General features: G+C 54.5%; 1 protein-coding gene across 2 annotated transcripts in view; it reads left to right on the top strand.

Annotated features, from left to right (window-relative positions):
* CLIP2 (CAP-Gly domain containing linker protein 2) overlaps positions 1 to 15,188 on the top strand; it is a 65,438-nt gene that overhangs the window by 32,803 nt on the left and 17,447 nt on the right. Inside the window, exons 4-9 of one of the 2 annotated variants that reach the window (XM_010980775.3) lie at positions 4,947 to 5,071; positions 6,560 to 6,773; positions 7,422 to 7,619; positions 8,522 to 8,625; positions 10,535 to 10,595; positions 14,956 to 15,060. In XM_010980775.3, coding sequence (XP_010979077.2) covers positions 4,947 to 5,071; positions 6,560 to 6,773; positions 7,422 to 7,619; positions 8,522 to 8,625; positions 10,535 to 10,595; positions 14,956 to 15,060 — 807 coding nt within the window. The remainder of the gene's footprint in view (positions 1 to 4,946; positions 5,072 to 6,559; positions 6,774 to 7,421; positions 7,620 to 8,521; positions 8,626 to 10,534; positions 10,596 to 14,955; positions 15,061 to 15,188) is intronic. The other variant, XM_031432751.2, reaches the window with a different exon arrangement.

Raw genomic sequence — 15,188 nt, 5'->3', positions numbered from 1 at the left:
TTCTCTCCTCCGTCCTGGCTGCCCTCAGGCTGCCCCAGCCTTCTTTCCTTTGCTCCTGTGCCAGGCCTGTTCCTCTGCTGTGTCCTGCTGGTTCCTCGACCCAGGACACTCTCCGCCAGGGCTTCCCACATCTCACTGTCCCACCTCCATTAGGCCTCTGTGCCCTGTCACTCCTGAGAGCGGGGCCCTGCAGCACTGCTCTGTCTAGCCCCTGTCATCCAACTGGAGCAACAGTGCTTCCTCACTTACTCCTTGACTGTCTGCTTCCCGCCCCGACTGGGCACTCCGCGTTTTGCTCACACGGTGGTGCCTCTAGTGCCTACAAAGGAGCCAGTGAAGGACTCACAGCCCCACCAGGTGGTCCTGAGAGCGAGGGAGGCACCACGTGTATGATGTCGCTGCTACAAAAGCTGGTTGAGCCCCAGATGCCCAGGTCAGCAACTGTGGACGCTGTCAGGGAGGATCACCAAGGGGGGCCACTCACCTCTGTCCCCTCATCTCCCCGAGAGTGGCCCAGTGCCGCCACTCACCTGCCCATCTCTCCTGGGGGCCTCCTTCCTGCGAGCACCCCCCTTCACCTCTTGCTCTGCCCCTCCCCCCCTGCACCCCAGCAGGTGCTGCTCCAGGCCAGGCCCTTGATTCCCTCACCGGACCCTCATGGCTGCCCAGTGAGCTGGAGGGACTTGCCCCAGCCTCCCGGTGGCAGAGCCAGACAGGTCTGCTGCCCTGTTCTCTCCCCTGGGGGCGAGGCCCTGTTCTGAGGCATATGCGTTTATTTTAAGTGAGTCACCTGCTTTGACTTCCTCAGAGGAAAATCCCTAAGAAACAGATGAATTCAACCCGCCCAACACCCTTGCTTTGTGAGACCCAGATGTGGTTGGTGTCTGTCCCAGGCCAGCAGGAACTCCAGTCCCACAGATCGCTCCCAAGCAGTGGAAGAGGAAGGGAGGGGCTTAGGAGGGTGGGGCTCATCTCCCCAGAGACTGGGCCCAGCCCACAGGGAGGGCGACTTGGGAGGGACAGTTCCTTAGTGGAACTGCAGGGACTTCTGTGCACTGCTGTTGGGGATACAGAGTGGCTCAGACACTGAGGAAGACAGTTTGGCCATTTGTTATAAATCATGCTCTTACTGCACAATACAGCAATTGTACATGGAAATTCTCTATATTTTCTGCTCAGACTTCCGCAAACCTAAAACCGCCGTAGAAAAACAGTCTATTGATCTTTTAAAGTGAAAAAAAAAGATTAAAATATAATAGAAATTAGAAAGGAGAAGGACTCATCACCCTGGAGGGTAGGGCCTGGCCCACGTGGAGTGGGGGCCGCTGAAGTGGTCACTGTGGGATCTCTAGGCTTCAGGGAGGTGAGTGTCCCGAGGTTGTGCTGACCTGGGCGGGGGTCAGGCACCAGGCCTGTTTCCTCTGGAAACCTTTCTGCTGTTTCTGGTTTGCTCCCTTCACTGAGACGATACCTGCCTGGCTCTGTCACAGTGAAGGAGGAGGGAAGGACAAGGGAAGGATTCAAGTTCAGGGACAGCTGAGGATGAGGGTGAGACAGCACCTCCCTGGGGCTAGTGATGGTTGTTAGTGCTATTCGAGCCATAGACCCCCAGCTGAGGGAAGAGGGGGGGGCCCCGGAGTGTGAGGCCTGGTAGTTAAGCCCAGCTAGGACTGGGAAGGCAGAAGAGTCAGGCCCAGCAGGCTCTTCGGCTTGCTGATTACTGTGAACTTCAGTCTCTTCATCTGGGAACAGGGTGACGCTGCCCACCGCGTAGAGTTGTGAGGTTTGGAATTCATGTCTTCAGCGTGCCTGGCACATGGTCAGTCCTTAAGAAACAGTGGGAATGGAACGAGTTTTAATCAGGGAGCTGGTCCCTTTCAGGCACGCCTGAGGCATACTTAGGGGTGTCAGAGAAGGTAACATTCAGAAAGTCATATTTAGGTAAACACACGCATTTATTATCACCCTTTCCTGAATTTGCCCTAGAATGACAGTGAAGGGATTTTTTAAATGGTATTAAACCCTCCAGGACAAAGAGGACAGGAGAGGAGACAGCAGCAGTGACACTGGAGACCCAGTGCAGCACGGTCCCCAGGTGGGGAAAGCAGAGATGCAATCGATGTTCCCCTCAAAAGCCCCCCAGAAGCTCAGAAATTAGCCGCATGGTGGCCTCAGGAAACAGGGCTGAAAAATCTTCAGACTATTTCCCCTCCCCCAGCCTCTGGTCTCCTCTGCCTGGTGACTGTCCCTCCAGCAGACGTCTGGGATGAATGCTTGTCTCATGAGAGGTTCCGAGAGAGTCTTTGGCTGCGGGCAGCCCTGGGACGTTGGACTGCAAAGGGAGGATGAAAGGAATGTTTCTGTCCTAAAAGCTGAGTCTCTTGCCCCGCCGGCTCCTCCCTCACTCAGCTCCTAGGTCACTCACTGCTGAGCCTGCACCCTCCAGAGGGCACAGAAACTTCTCCGGGGAAGGTGGCCAGTCCTCTGAGAAGTAAGGAAAGTCATACCAGCATTGAATCTCAACAGAATGCCATGGAATATAAACATGGATATTCAGTGAGTGAAAAAGCTCTGGAAAATGAAAAATCTGACTACAGATTTAAGAAACTCCGCAGATGTATTAGAAGATAAATTTAAGGAAATCTCTCAGAACAAGAGAGAAAAATAAAAGGATCAGAGGAAAGGAGGGTGGAAGGCAAATAAGCAATCCAAGAAAATCCCCTAGGAATGACAAGGGTTTCTTGGTTGGAAGGGCCCGTGGGAGCCCAGGAGGCACCCCCTGTCCCCCTCAACACTCCTCGTTGTGAAACTCTACCACCCTGGGACAGAGAGACGGTCCTGCTGGTTTCTGGAGTGGGAAGGTGGGCTCACATAAAGGACTGGGACTCAGAATGGCTTTGAGTTTCTCAACAGCAGCCCTGGACCCTAGAACACACAGGGGAAGGCTTCAAAATTCCAAAAGAAGAGACCCAGCCAAACTCCCATTCCAGAGTGAGGGGAGCAAGGGAATTGAAGGTGTTCACACAACAGCTTGTACACGAACGTTCATCACAACTTTATTCATAATAAACCCCAAACTGGAAACAACCCACATGTCCGTCCATCAGTGGGTGAATGAATAAACAAAACATGGTGTAATCCATACTGTGGAATATTATTTGGCCATAAAAAGGAGTGAAGTGCTGATACTGATAAACACAGATGAACCTTGAAAACACTGCTCCGTGAAAGAAGCCAGACACAGAAGGCCACATAATGTATGATTCCATTTGTAAGAAATGTTCAGAATAAGCAAAGCTATAGAGACAGAAAGTAGATAAGTGGCTGCCAGGAGCTGGGGAAGAGGGGATGAGCAGTGACTGCTATTGGGTACAGGGTTTCTTTGGGGAATTAGATAATGGTGATAGCTGTGAATGGACTAAAAGCCACAGGGTTGTACACTTTAAAATGGTTAAAATGGTGAATTTTATGTTCTATAAATTTTACCTCAATTAAAAAAGAAAGAGCGAGGGCAGAATAGAAAATATTTTCAGATAGGCTAAGGCTCAAATACTTTATTTCCTCCTGTACTACTTCTTCAAAAGCTTGGGGAGGACATGCCAAAATAAGTGAATAAACCAGGAAAAAAGGAAGACATTGGATCCAGGAAATGGCAGGTCCAGCCCAGGAGAGAGGCGAAGGGACTCCTCACGGGAATGGTGACAGGAGACCCCAGGCTGCCGGCTGTACAGTGGAGGGACACATGCCTCTGGGAGAGTCTTCTCCAGAAAGAACTGGATGGAATTCCTCATGCCTCTGAACATCTTGGCAGGAGATTCAGTCAGTTGAAAGAGTTTTGGTTTAAATTAGTGTGAAGTCCATAAAAACTAGGCAAATAAGCATAAAAGACAGCTGTTATCTGTAGGGAAAAATTTGTGCTGGGAAGGAAAAGTAGCTAGCACCTACCATCCGCATCTGTGAGCGGTGTTTACTTAGTCCCAGTCCTGTAAACCTGGAGTCTGATCAAAATTAAGACCTGGCCACATGGGAAGGGTGGAGAGCCAGGAGGGATGTGGGAAGCACGGCGAAGGGGAAGCTAAGGCCTCCAATTCCTTGATGAGACGTCAGTGGATGTCACCCAAAATTGAAAAATCAAGAAGTAGCAATATAAGCACGTCAGTTCGAAATTTGGAGCTCAATACAAGGACTTCCTGTTAAATAGTTAAAGTCCTTCTGGGGAGAGGTGGAGAGACATCCAGAGCTTTTTAAGGCTTTGGAAGTATTTGACTCTTTATGTATAACTTTAATTTTAAAAATTTAAAATGATTTTTATAGTAATATTCCCGATTATTGGCCTGTCCTGTGAATTTTTTAAATTGCAATCAAATATACATAACGTATAACATTTACCATCTTAACATTTTTTGAGGGTGCAGTTCAGTAGGGTTAAGTATACTCACGTTGTGCAGCAGAGCTTTTTCATCTTGCAAAACTGAAACCCTATTCATGTTCAGCAACAATTCCCCATTTCCCCTCCTGCCTAGCTCCCAGCAACCCCCATTCAAACCATTTTTAAGGATAACATTTATTTGAGACTCTAGTATGTGCCAGACACTGCACATACAGTGCTTAATCGTCACAAAAGCCCTTTTGAAAGATGGAGATGCTGAAGCTCAGAGAGGTTAGGTAACTTGCCCAAGCTCACACAGCTCATAAATGGCAGGGTTTGAACGCAGGTCTGTCCTTCTGATGCCAAAGCTCTTGCATGGGACAGCCCTGGGAAGCACTGGTTATACCTATACCCCTCCCAGCTGTCCCTGGGCCTCCCCCACCCCATCTCTTCTCTCCCCTGCACATTGGAAGGGAGGGCTGGGATGAGCCTGGGCACCTGGGTGCCTGTGTCATCTCTGCTGTTCCCACTGCATCCACTGCATCCTCTGGACCTGAGTCTTTCCATGTGCCAACAGGTTGGTGGGACGAAGACTGGCGTGGTGCGGTATGTGGGGGAGACAGACTTTGCCAAGGGCGAGTGGTGTGGCGTGGAGCTGGACGAGCCCCTTGGGAAGAATGATGGGGCAGTGGCAGGCACCAGGTATGGTGGGCTTCCCCCAGGGAGGGAGGGAAAGGGGTCCTCTTCGCATGGGATGGGTACAGGGGATGGGGATAGGGCATCTGAGGGAGCCAGTATTGAGCATCTGGGTGGCTGTGCCAGACCCCACAATATAGATACTGCCTCCTCCCTTCTGTCACAGCAGCTCATGGAAGTAGATGGTGGGAATATTGCCCCCATTTTACAGATGGGAGAACCGAGGCCAGAGAGGTCACTGCTCAAGGTCACACAGAGTGTCACGGGCGAGTGCTAGGAGAATCATCTCTTCCTGTGTTCCCCATGCCACCCGTGGCTAAGTGAGGTGGGCATACCAGAAAAGGAGAGACAGTGGTCTCTGGGAGTTCCCCTGGGTGGCACAGAAAATAATCAGATAGTGCCTGGTGCTCTGCAGCCAAGGTCAGGGTCACACCTAGGTCCCAGGCTCTTCAATGTCTCTTTGATTAAAGGGAATTGACTGCTAGGAATGCTGAGTCAAGAGGGTCTAAGGCTGTGCCTGGGCCCCTTGGGGGTTGGGTAGTGAGCAGTGTCAGGGGTGAGGGGCTGAGGCAAGGTGGCCCGCGAACCTGTGTTAGCTGTCCCTGGGCTAGATTCTGTGGCCCCGGTGAGACTGGGACAGCTCTAGAAAGGAAGGTCTGCTAGGCTGGAGGTCAGTCTGAACAAAGACCTGAAAGAGGGAAGAGGTGGGATGGGGTGTCAGTTTCTAGGTGAGTCAGAAACTGGACAGGACTAGGTCCCCTGGTGCCATGTGGAATCCATGGCCAGAGAGGTTTTGAGAGAAGATGACCTGGAGTTTCCATGACAGCATTTGCCTTCCTGTTTTCAGGACAGATGTTTCTCTCAATTCACTCTTGCTTTCAGAATTTAGGGGCAGGTTGGGGAGCAGCACCCACCCCACCCCCAAGGTGTCTGCTTCAGGCTTTTGCTTCTCCATGCAGGGAGCTCCGTGGGCAGAGCCTTGGATCTGGGGTGGTCCAGGGGCAGCCTTGAGAGTGGGGCTGCAGATATGGCTGGGGGGCTCTGACTGTTGTGTGGGAGCCAAGCATAGCAGGCTTTGGAGTCCACTGGGTCTAGTCTCAGTTTGCCATTTAAGCAGCTGTGTGGCTGTGGGCAGGTTACTTAACCTCTCTGAGCCTAAATCATCTCATCTGTGAAATGTGGTTAATAATAGAGTGGTTGGGGGATTGAAATGAGCATTTATGTAAAGGGACTGGCACAGAGCAAGTGCTTGGTGATTGTTGTTCCTCCACCCCCCAACATATGCCCAATGGCTGTTCATGGCTATGAAGAATATTAGACCCTGCTCACCTCTGTCCCCTTTCAGGGAGTCCTGTCTGTTTGTCTTAGGGTGTGAGTGATGAGTCCTCGAGCAGGAGCCTCTGTCTCTGCTGGGCTTCAAAGAGATGGGGGAGACAAGCAAGGCTCCAGACAATGGGGTCGTGACAGCAGTGTGGGTCTCTCCTGCCTCCCCAGGTACTTCCAGTGCCCGCCCAAGTTTGGTCTCTTTGCGCCCATCCACAAGGTAATCCGCATCGGCTTCCCATCCACTAGCCCAGCCAAGGCCAAGAAGACTAAGCGCATGGCCATGGGTGTCTCGGCGCTGACCCACAGTCCCAGCAGTTCCTCCATCAGCTCTGTCAGCTCGGTGGCCTCCTCCGTGGGGGGCCGGCCCAGCCGCAGTGGCCTGGTGAGAATGGGGCTGGGGAGGGGTACCTTGGTGTGTGTATAGGAGGCGGGGACAGAGAAATTCAGGTGTCCCAATCTGCCCCTGACTTGCTGTGGTTACAGGCATCTATCAGTTTGAAGTTTTTGAACAAAGATGAAGATGTATATTTTTTTAATAGGGAAATTGATCCATTTACATTCATTGTTATTTTTATATTACTGATTTATCGGTAGCCTAAAGCCCATCTCTGGGAATTAAAGAGGGTCATACAGATGCAGGGCAGAATTAAAGAGGGTAATGCAGATGCATACAGGTAACAGAGGTGCAGGGCAGGTGATTTAGCAAGGCTGGCATGGCCACCTAGCAGAGCTCAACTCAGTCCAGATGGGAGGTTCCTCCTAGTCCAGGAGAACGTGGCCCAGGTGAGGGAGCCCACCACGAGGTAGAGCCCCAGGGGCTGTGACTCCCCTAAATGCAGGGAATTCCCTGAACCTCAAACATCACTATTCCCTCTACATAAGTAGGCAGAATGTCTAGAGCCCTGGCAGCGGGAGGAGCAGGACCCTGGGATTCAAGGCACTTGGGCACTCCTGCCTGCTGGGTAGCTGGGGCTTGTCTGGACAGTGTGCCAGATCCCTGAGTCCCGCCTCCACCCATGCCTTCCTGCAGCTCACGGAGACCTCTTCGCGCTACGCCCGCAAGATCTCGGGCACGACGGCCTTGCAAGAGGCCCTGAAGGAAAAGCAGCAGCACATCGAACAGTTGCTAGCTGAGCGCGACCTGGAACGGGCCGAGGTGGCCAAGGCCACGAGCCACATCTGCGAGGTGGAGAAGGAGATTGCCCTGCTCAAGGCACAGCATGAGCAGGTGTGTGGGCGGGCGGGGCCGCAGGGCACCCAGAGGACATCACGGCCTCCTTGGGCCAGTCTTGTCTGTCACTCACGCTCAGAGAGGAGCGCTTAGGGTGTGCAGAGAACACTAAGATATTCGTTACCAACACTTGTCATCCTCCTGGCAAATGTCCTTCCAGTGGTAGGTACACATTCTTCCAGAACCTGGATATAAACTTGCATATCCTGCTTTTTTCCTACTTCCTATAGTGCGAGCATTTTCTAGTGGAAAATTCTTCCTCGTTTGAATGGCTGTGTTGCCCTCTGTCACGGGCTGTGTCCTTACTGACGTGGCCTGTCCCCTGCTGGTGTTTAGGTTGTTTGCAAATCCTCTCTTTTTCTGAATAATGCGTAAACAGTTTTTGGGTACAACTGTCCACATTTCAGATTGTGCTTTCTAGCAGATTCATGGGTTGGTTTCAGGGAATTAAGCCTTGAGTCTGCTGCTGTCACATGTCTACTCTTCCTGATGCTTGTCCCCACATGAGAGCTCCCTCCTGGGCTCCTGTCCCCATTTGGAGCCTGGCTCACTCCTCCCTTGGATTCTGGAATTATTAAGGCCAAGCTGACATGGGGGCCGTGACAGGGGCCTTCACAAGACAATAGGTCTTCAGCCTTCAGGGGTTGAGGGAGGTGGCAGGTACTGAGGGCAGGTGGACCTGAGGTTCCCACTGGGTGAGGCCGGCCCTGCCATTCCTGACACAGCCGGGCCCTCCTCCCTCACATCTAAGCCCACGGTCCCTGCCCGACTAGGACTGGCAGGGAGTAGGGGTGGCTGGGGTTCCAGGCCCAGGTCCTCGCATCTCTCCTGCCTCTCCCCACCTGGACTCTGGTCCCCAGGAGGAGGCTGACCCTGTCCTGGCCCTTGCTTGGGCTCAGTATGTTGCAGAAGCCGAGGAGAAGCTGCAGCGGGCCCGGCTGCTGGTGGAGAGCGTGCGGAAAGAGAAGGTGGATCTGTCCAACCAGCTGGAGGAGGAGAGGAGGTAGGCGTCACCCCTGCCCCAGCCCTGGGGGGTCACTTTCCCAGAGCCTTGTTAAGGATGACCAGGAAGAGCACAGGCTCAGGACCAGCATGTCCAAACCCTGCCTGCACCATGCACTGGCGTGTCACCTGGGCTAGTGACATGAGTTTGGTGGGCCTCAGTCCTCTCATCTATAAAGTGGGGTGATGACCCCCATCTCTGCAGACTTACAAGATAACTCCAGTCAAGCACCCAGCACAGCACGGGGCGCCTGGGAGACACCATGTTCATCGCTGCTCTCTTCCCCTACCGGCTCATGCCGCGTGTCACGAGAGGACGCCCAGGTTGGGGTGGGGGCCTCTCTAGGGAGACGTGCACCCGGTGTCCCCACCCTGTAACCCAGCTCACATGCACGGAACGCTCCCTCTGCACAGGTTCTGGATTTGGAGCTCATTCGCAGCTGTGTCCTGAAGCTCCATTTCCATTCCCGAGGAAACCGGGGCTCAGAGAAGCAGCACAAAAGACCACCGGAAACACCTTGCACCTGGGGGTCAGCCCCCGTGCTGAGGGCTTGATCTGCACTGTCTCTCTCAGTCTTCCAATTAGTCCTGGAGGCCGGTGTTGCCCCAGGTCACAGATGAGAAAACTGAGGCTCAGAGCGGGGAAGGGACTTGCCTGAGGTCACCAGCCTATTAGTGCTGCCACTGGCTCTTTCTGCCCTGCCCCAGTGGCCAGTGGGGGCTGCGGTTCCCTCTGTGTGGGGACTCTGGCCTGACTTGGTCCTGGTCACCTGGCAGGACTCAGAGCTGACGAGGGCCAGGGTTTCCCTCGGCCCAGAAGCCTCTCTGTCTTTTAGCTGATATGCAGATTTCTGCTGCTCCCTCCGCTCTCCCGGGCCGTAGGCAGCCCCCAGCCCCAGCCCCCCACGGCCCCCAACTTGTGTCTGGTTTTGGGCTTTCAGCCGAGAAATGATCTTCCTGGGCTGTTGCTAGTGCCTGACTTGGGGAGAGGAGGGCTTATTTATATCTGCCTGAGACGATCGTCGAGGCCCACACATCTGTTTCCCATGGCAACGGACCTGATGCCGACAAACAAAAACGGATCTTTAAGACATCGTGGGAGTTGTGTTCGGGAGGCCTGGGTGCAAGTCCCAGCATTGCCCTGAACTTGCTGTGTGACCTTGGGCAGGCCACTGGCCCTTTCTGGGCCTCAGTTGCATCCTCTTGTGTGCTGGGAGCTGTCGGGAGGCCCCAGGAGTAGCAGCTGTGTGAGGTGCAGTGTGCCTGTGTCTCCCCTGTGCTGTCTCGGAGGTGGGTGGGTGGGGGTGTCTCCCCGAGGGCGGCCTCGACACCTGCAGTGGGGTTTTGGGGCCCTCCACATCAGGGAACAGCCCAAACGGTGGGGGCTGGGACTCTGGCCCTTGATTTTGAGGGGAGAGGATGAGAGTGGGGTCAGCAGGGGAAGAAACCCACCTTCCTCCCCTCACTCCTCAGACTTCCGTGTGGCGTATCTTTTCCCTGCTGTGACAGAAACAGGGCTGTTAGTGCTTCTGTTTACTGTCGTTTAGTCCTGCAGCCACCCTAGGGGGGAAGGATGCTGCATTAAACACTCCTGTTTTGTTTTGTTTGTTTATTTTTGTGGGAGAAGGAAGGATTTATTACTTGCAGCAAGTAAGGGGAACACCAGAGATCTTTCCCAAAGCGGTGTCTCCTAAACACTCCTATTTTAGAGAAGTTGGTGTTCTGTGTGTAGAGCAAGGATCCGGAAGTTGGGAGGGCTGGAGGTTTCCAGGTGGCTCTGCCCCCGTCAGCCATGGGGCTCTGGGACAGTGCCTTCTGCATAATCTGGACCGCTTGGCTCTCTCTGCCATCTAACTTGGCAAAGCCCACCCCTCTGGGTGAAGCCTGCTCAGCCCCCTCTCCCCCTGCAGGAAGGTGGAGGACCTGCAGTTCCGAGTGGAGGAGGAGTCCATCACCAAGGGAGACCTGGAGGTAACCGTCAAAGGCCCCGCCCCCTGGGCTCACCCAGCACCCCTGACCCAGCCCTTGCACGGCAAGTGGCCATGAGGTCCAGGCAGCAACTCTGGGCCCCCTTGGAGTGGGGAAGGGGGATTGCAAGGGAGAAATGGGAAAGAGTTGAAGGTCATACCCTGGGAAAGTGACAGTGACTCTGGCGTCAGAAGCGGGAACGGCTCAGCTCCAGGAGCCCCAGAGGGGCCATGCTTCCTGTGTCAGCAGCTAGGTGGGGTGGACCCAGGGCTGGGCCTGAGAACATAGTGGCTGGGCTCCTCTGTCCCATCTTTCTTGAGCAGTAGCCCTAAAGGTGTTCCCTGGGCCCTTTGTTCATCTTTAATTCCAGGTAAAATTTTGGCTGGAAATAGCTTGTGGTTGAGTCACAGAATTTATAGATGGGAAAAGAGGCCCAGAAAGGCAGAGGGACTCATGCAATCATGGAGCAAGTCAGCAGCAACTGGGACCAGGACCCAGGACTCCTGACACCTACTTTCAGCCCATAAGGATGGCCAGTTACAGCGCCTCCTCAGTTACGACACCTGGACAAGCAGTCTGAGCAAAGGTGGACCTTTCATGCTCGCTTTCCAGTCCGACCCACCCTTTCTGAGCTAACGCATGGAGGACACTCACATCAGTTAGTAAAGCACCTAAGGACCCCCCACCACCCGCCCCACCCAGCACGCACACCAGCCCCTCTCAGCAAATCATTTGAAGACTGCAGGGCTCACTAGGCCTGCTCACGGTTGGGTGGGCAGGAGTGCCTTTACACTATGCCCCTCCCTGCTCCCTGGGAGGTGACAGAGGATGAAGACTCCTGGAGATGTCAGAAGGGACAGGAGGCAGTCAGTTCAGTCCCTCTCCACACTCTGGTCCTGGCCCTAACTGGCCTTGGCAGCCTCTTCCCTTCCTCAGGCCTCAGTTTGCTCCTCTGTAAAATGAGGAGCCTGGACTAGGTCAGTGATTCTCAAACTAGAATTCATCACCTAGGAGATATGTTCAGACACAGAATGCTGGGCCCAGGCCTGAGTGGCCGTTCAGTAGATCTGAGTAGGACCTGAGAATCTGCATTTCTAACCAGTTGCCAGGTGATGCCAGTCTGGGGACATTTTAGAAATCACTGCACTAGATCATTTCTGAGCTCCAATGGGAAATTATGGTTTCTGGTGTTGGGAAAGAGCTGCCTTAAGCCCCCTCTGGGGTCCCGTGTCCAGCGGAATTGATGGCTGTCCTGTGCCTGGATGACCCCAGCTAGGGGAAGGACATGTGTGATCCAGGGTCACTGCCAGCTTCCCCTGGTGAGACAGGTTTTACCGCCTGAGCTTAGAGGATAGATATTGGGGCACAACCTGGTGTAGGAAGCCCAGCTTGGCGTCAGGGTGTTCCAATGTAAGTTTCCCTCTGAGCCAAGGACCAGGTCATGTGGTTACGTTGGCAGGCTCTCCTGCTCAGTGGCTGACCTCCCGCAGGGGTCGGGCTGGGCTCCTGGGAAAAGCATCTGTGGTTGCAAAGAGCAGAGACCCCTCCTGCTAATTCTAGTCAGCAGGGGGGTTACTGAAAGGCTGCAAGGAAATCTCACAGCCCCAACAGCAGGCAGGCAGTTCAGGGAACTAGAACCAGGAACAGCATCAAAAGTGGAACTGTTCTCCCCCACTCAGGGGCCTCCCTCCTCTCACGACTCATGGTCAGTCTGTCTGTCTCTCACTGTGTCTGCAGGTCTCTTGGCACATCTGCTCCCTCCTCCCTTCTCCCTCCTCCCTGTACCCACCCTCCTGGTCCTACCCAGGCTCTGGCACCCACTGTCTCCCAGCTGTCTTCTCGAGGGAATCAGACTGGTCCCAGGCTGGTCAGTGGGCTGTCTGGCTTCGGATCAGGTGTCTACCCCAGATCCAATCAGCCCTGTCTGGGAGAGGCAGGGGGTGGGACAGGCAGTGACAAGCAGCTAATTCAGTCCAAGGGCAGTGGAGTCCCTTGCTGCTGTTTCTATTGTGGCCATATTCATGGCAACCAGAAGGCAAATGGACCCAAAGTCCCTCTTACCACACCCATCTTGAAAGTCAAAAATAAAACCCAGGAATTCTCCTTGAGCCCCTGATTCGCCTCCAGCTATGTCACCCCATCTCTCTGCTTGTCCTCCTCCCCTGTTACTCCCCCAAATACCCTAGGTGCCCCATTCCAGCCTCTCACCTCCTTCCTGACCTTGAATGTTGTCCTGTCCAAGGGCTCAATCTCGGGTCTGCACTCTTCCCTGAGAGCATCCAAGCTGTGCCATTCGACGCCCTTTATAAGCCCATGATTCCCACGGTCCTCCCGAGCTCCACACTGGCACGCCCACTGGACATTACCAGGAGAAGCAAGTGACAGGCACCTGTAGCAGCTCCTGGGGCTACCGAGCTTCCGGGGGCAGGGAAACGGGGAGTGCCCCCTTTCGGGAGCCCCCATCACTGCTCCATATTGCTGCCGGAAGTCTGTGCCTTCCCCCTGTGGTGGAGTCAGGCTGGTGTCGGGGAAAGAGGCCCCAGTTCTGGAATCCAGACACCTGACTTCTAGGCTTCGCGCTGTCCCAGGTTGCTGGGTGATTCTGAGCCTGAGGCTTTGTCTCCCTGAAGTGGCTCCTCTCCTGTGAGATGGGGAGACAGCCAAGACACCCCGTGTATGTGTATGGGAGGGGGTTGGGTTCTAAAGTCAGTGCATGAGAGAAAAATCACATCCAGCCTTACACTGCCTGAGGGTAAGTGTGGTGGCCCCCACCTCCCACGCCTCGGGCAGGATCTTCGGAGCAGTGAAGGCCAAATCACCCACCTCACCTGAACTCTAGCCCTTGGAGGCTCTCCCCCTCCCCAGGCTCCTACGGCTGAATTTATCTCCGTTAAGCAAACACCTGAACCAGCTCCACCAGGTTGCCTTGTGCCCCCAGGGAGACCCCAGCCCACGGACCAGGAGGCTGGAAGTTGTGGAAGTGATGGGGAAGAGCCCTTTGGGGGAGGGCACCAAGTGAAGTTCCCCTTGGGATTGTGAAGCTGGAGGCTTTTTCTTGCGCACAAGGCTACCAGTACGGTGTTTATGATCCTGCTTCATCTGGTGTGGGTCCTGGTTACAGCTTCTATACCCACCAACGGGGGGAGAGGAGGAGAGGACATGGCCCCTGCAAGGCTGGGGTTGAGGCACCATCTTCAGCCTGTAATTTTCTGGAAGAGACTGAACATGGCTGTTTTTTGTTACTGCGGCATGCTGCCTTCCTGGGAGAGAGAGAGAGAGTTTTTGTTCCTTTAGGAAAATTCACCGGAATAAGATCATGGGCCAAAGGACATAAGCATCTATAGCTCCTGATGAATTGCACGAGTATTTCTGGGCCGATGGAACCGGACTCTCCTGTCCCCATCACCCTTGCTTGTGTTGGGTGTATATTCTTGGGTTTTTTACACAATATGCTATGATTCTAAGCCCTGCTGCCTCTTCAGAACTGCTGCCTGGATTTGCTTGCACCTTGTCTCTCCTCGGTGATGGCAGGAGGAGCAGGAGGATGCAGAGGACCCCCAAGTTCTCCCTACCACGAGCTTGGTGTCCGGACCACTCTGGACACCCTGGGCCTATGCCTTCAGCCTCCCGCTGCCCTCGCAGGCCTGTTAGGGGAAACCCAAATGCCAGGCTGCCTGCCCTGAGAATATCAGGCTTTGTTAGCATGTGAAGTGGGTGTTGTGAAGCTGGGACAAAAGTGCTCTTGTGCTTTCAGGAGACCAGGCGTCCTCCACGGGGCCTGGGGAGTGGGCACCGCTGGGTCCGTGTATGGGGCAGGGTGGTGGGAGGCACAGCCCAGCTTTCACTGTATTTTTGAAAATAGTCCATTCAGTTGGGTCTTCCACCTTTATGACAAGCCTGGGGTCCAGGAATCCTGGGATCGTTTACTCACTCATCCATCCTGGAGGTTTCCTGTGTGCAGAATTCTGTGCCTAAAATGAGAAACAGCCTCTGAGCTCCCTGATGGGGAGCAGGGCGTGGGCTGGGGCTCCTCCCCAGGAGCTGCGAGGGGAAGGACCACCTGGGGGTGACAGAAGAGACCTGATGCCCATTGCCACCCCCTCCAGGGGCTGTTTGGGGCAGAGTTGCTGCAGTCTGTCCTCTGCCCTTAAGCCAGCCCAGCTAGGACACAGCAGGGGCGGGCAGCAGGCCCGCCTCGCCCACCTCCCCCACCTCCCCAGACCTTCTCTTTCTTTGACCTGCTCTCCTGTCTTGTGCACGGAAGATGACACCGCCTCTCTCTCTCTTTCTCTCTTTCTCCTGCTTCCTGTCCCCTGTGCCCCCTCTCCTGTCCCCACCTCACCACCCTCCCTGGGTGGACCAGACCCAGACGCAGCTGGAGCACGCGCGCATTGGGGAGCTGGAGCAAAACCTGCTACTGGAGAAGGCGCAGGCCGAGCGGCTGCTCCGAGAATTAGCCGACAACAGGGTAACCGCCCGCCGCCTCCGGCCCGCCAGCGCCTTTGCCCACCAACCCCTCCCTTCAGCTTCTCTGTTTTATTATTTTCTGTCTCTGGCTACTCTCCTCTTTGGTTTTTTTTCACTTTGTGCCCCTTC

This window comes from Camelus dromedarius, chromosome 24 (genome assembly GCF_036321535.1).
Source record: "Camelus dromedarius isolate mCamDro1 chromosome 24, mCamDro1.pat, whole genome shotgun sequence".
Classification (NCBI taxonomy): domain Eukaryota; kingdom Metazoa; phylum Chordata; class Mammalia; order Artiodactyla; family Camelidae; genus Camelus; species Camelus dromedarius.
Note: the sequence above shows the minus strand (reverse complement) of the source record. Positions and strands in the feature narration are given on the sequence as shown.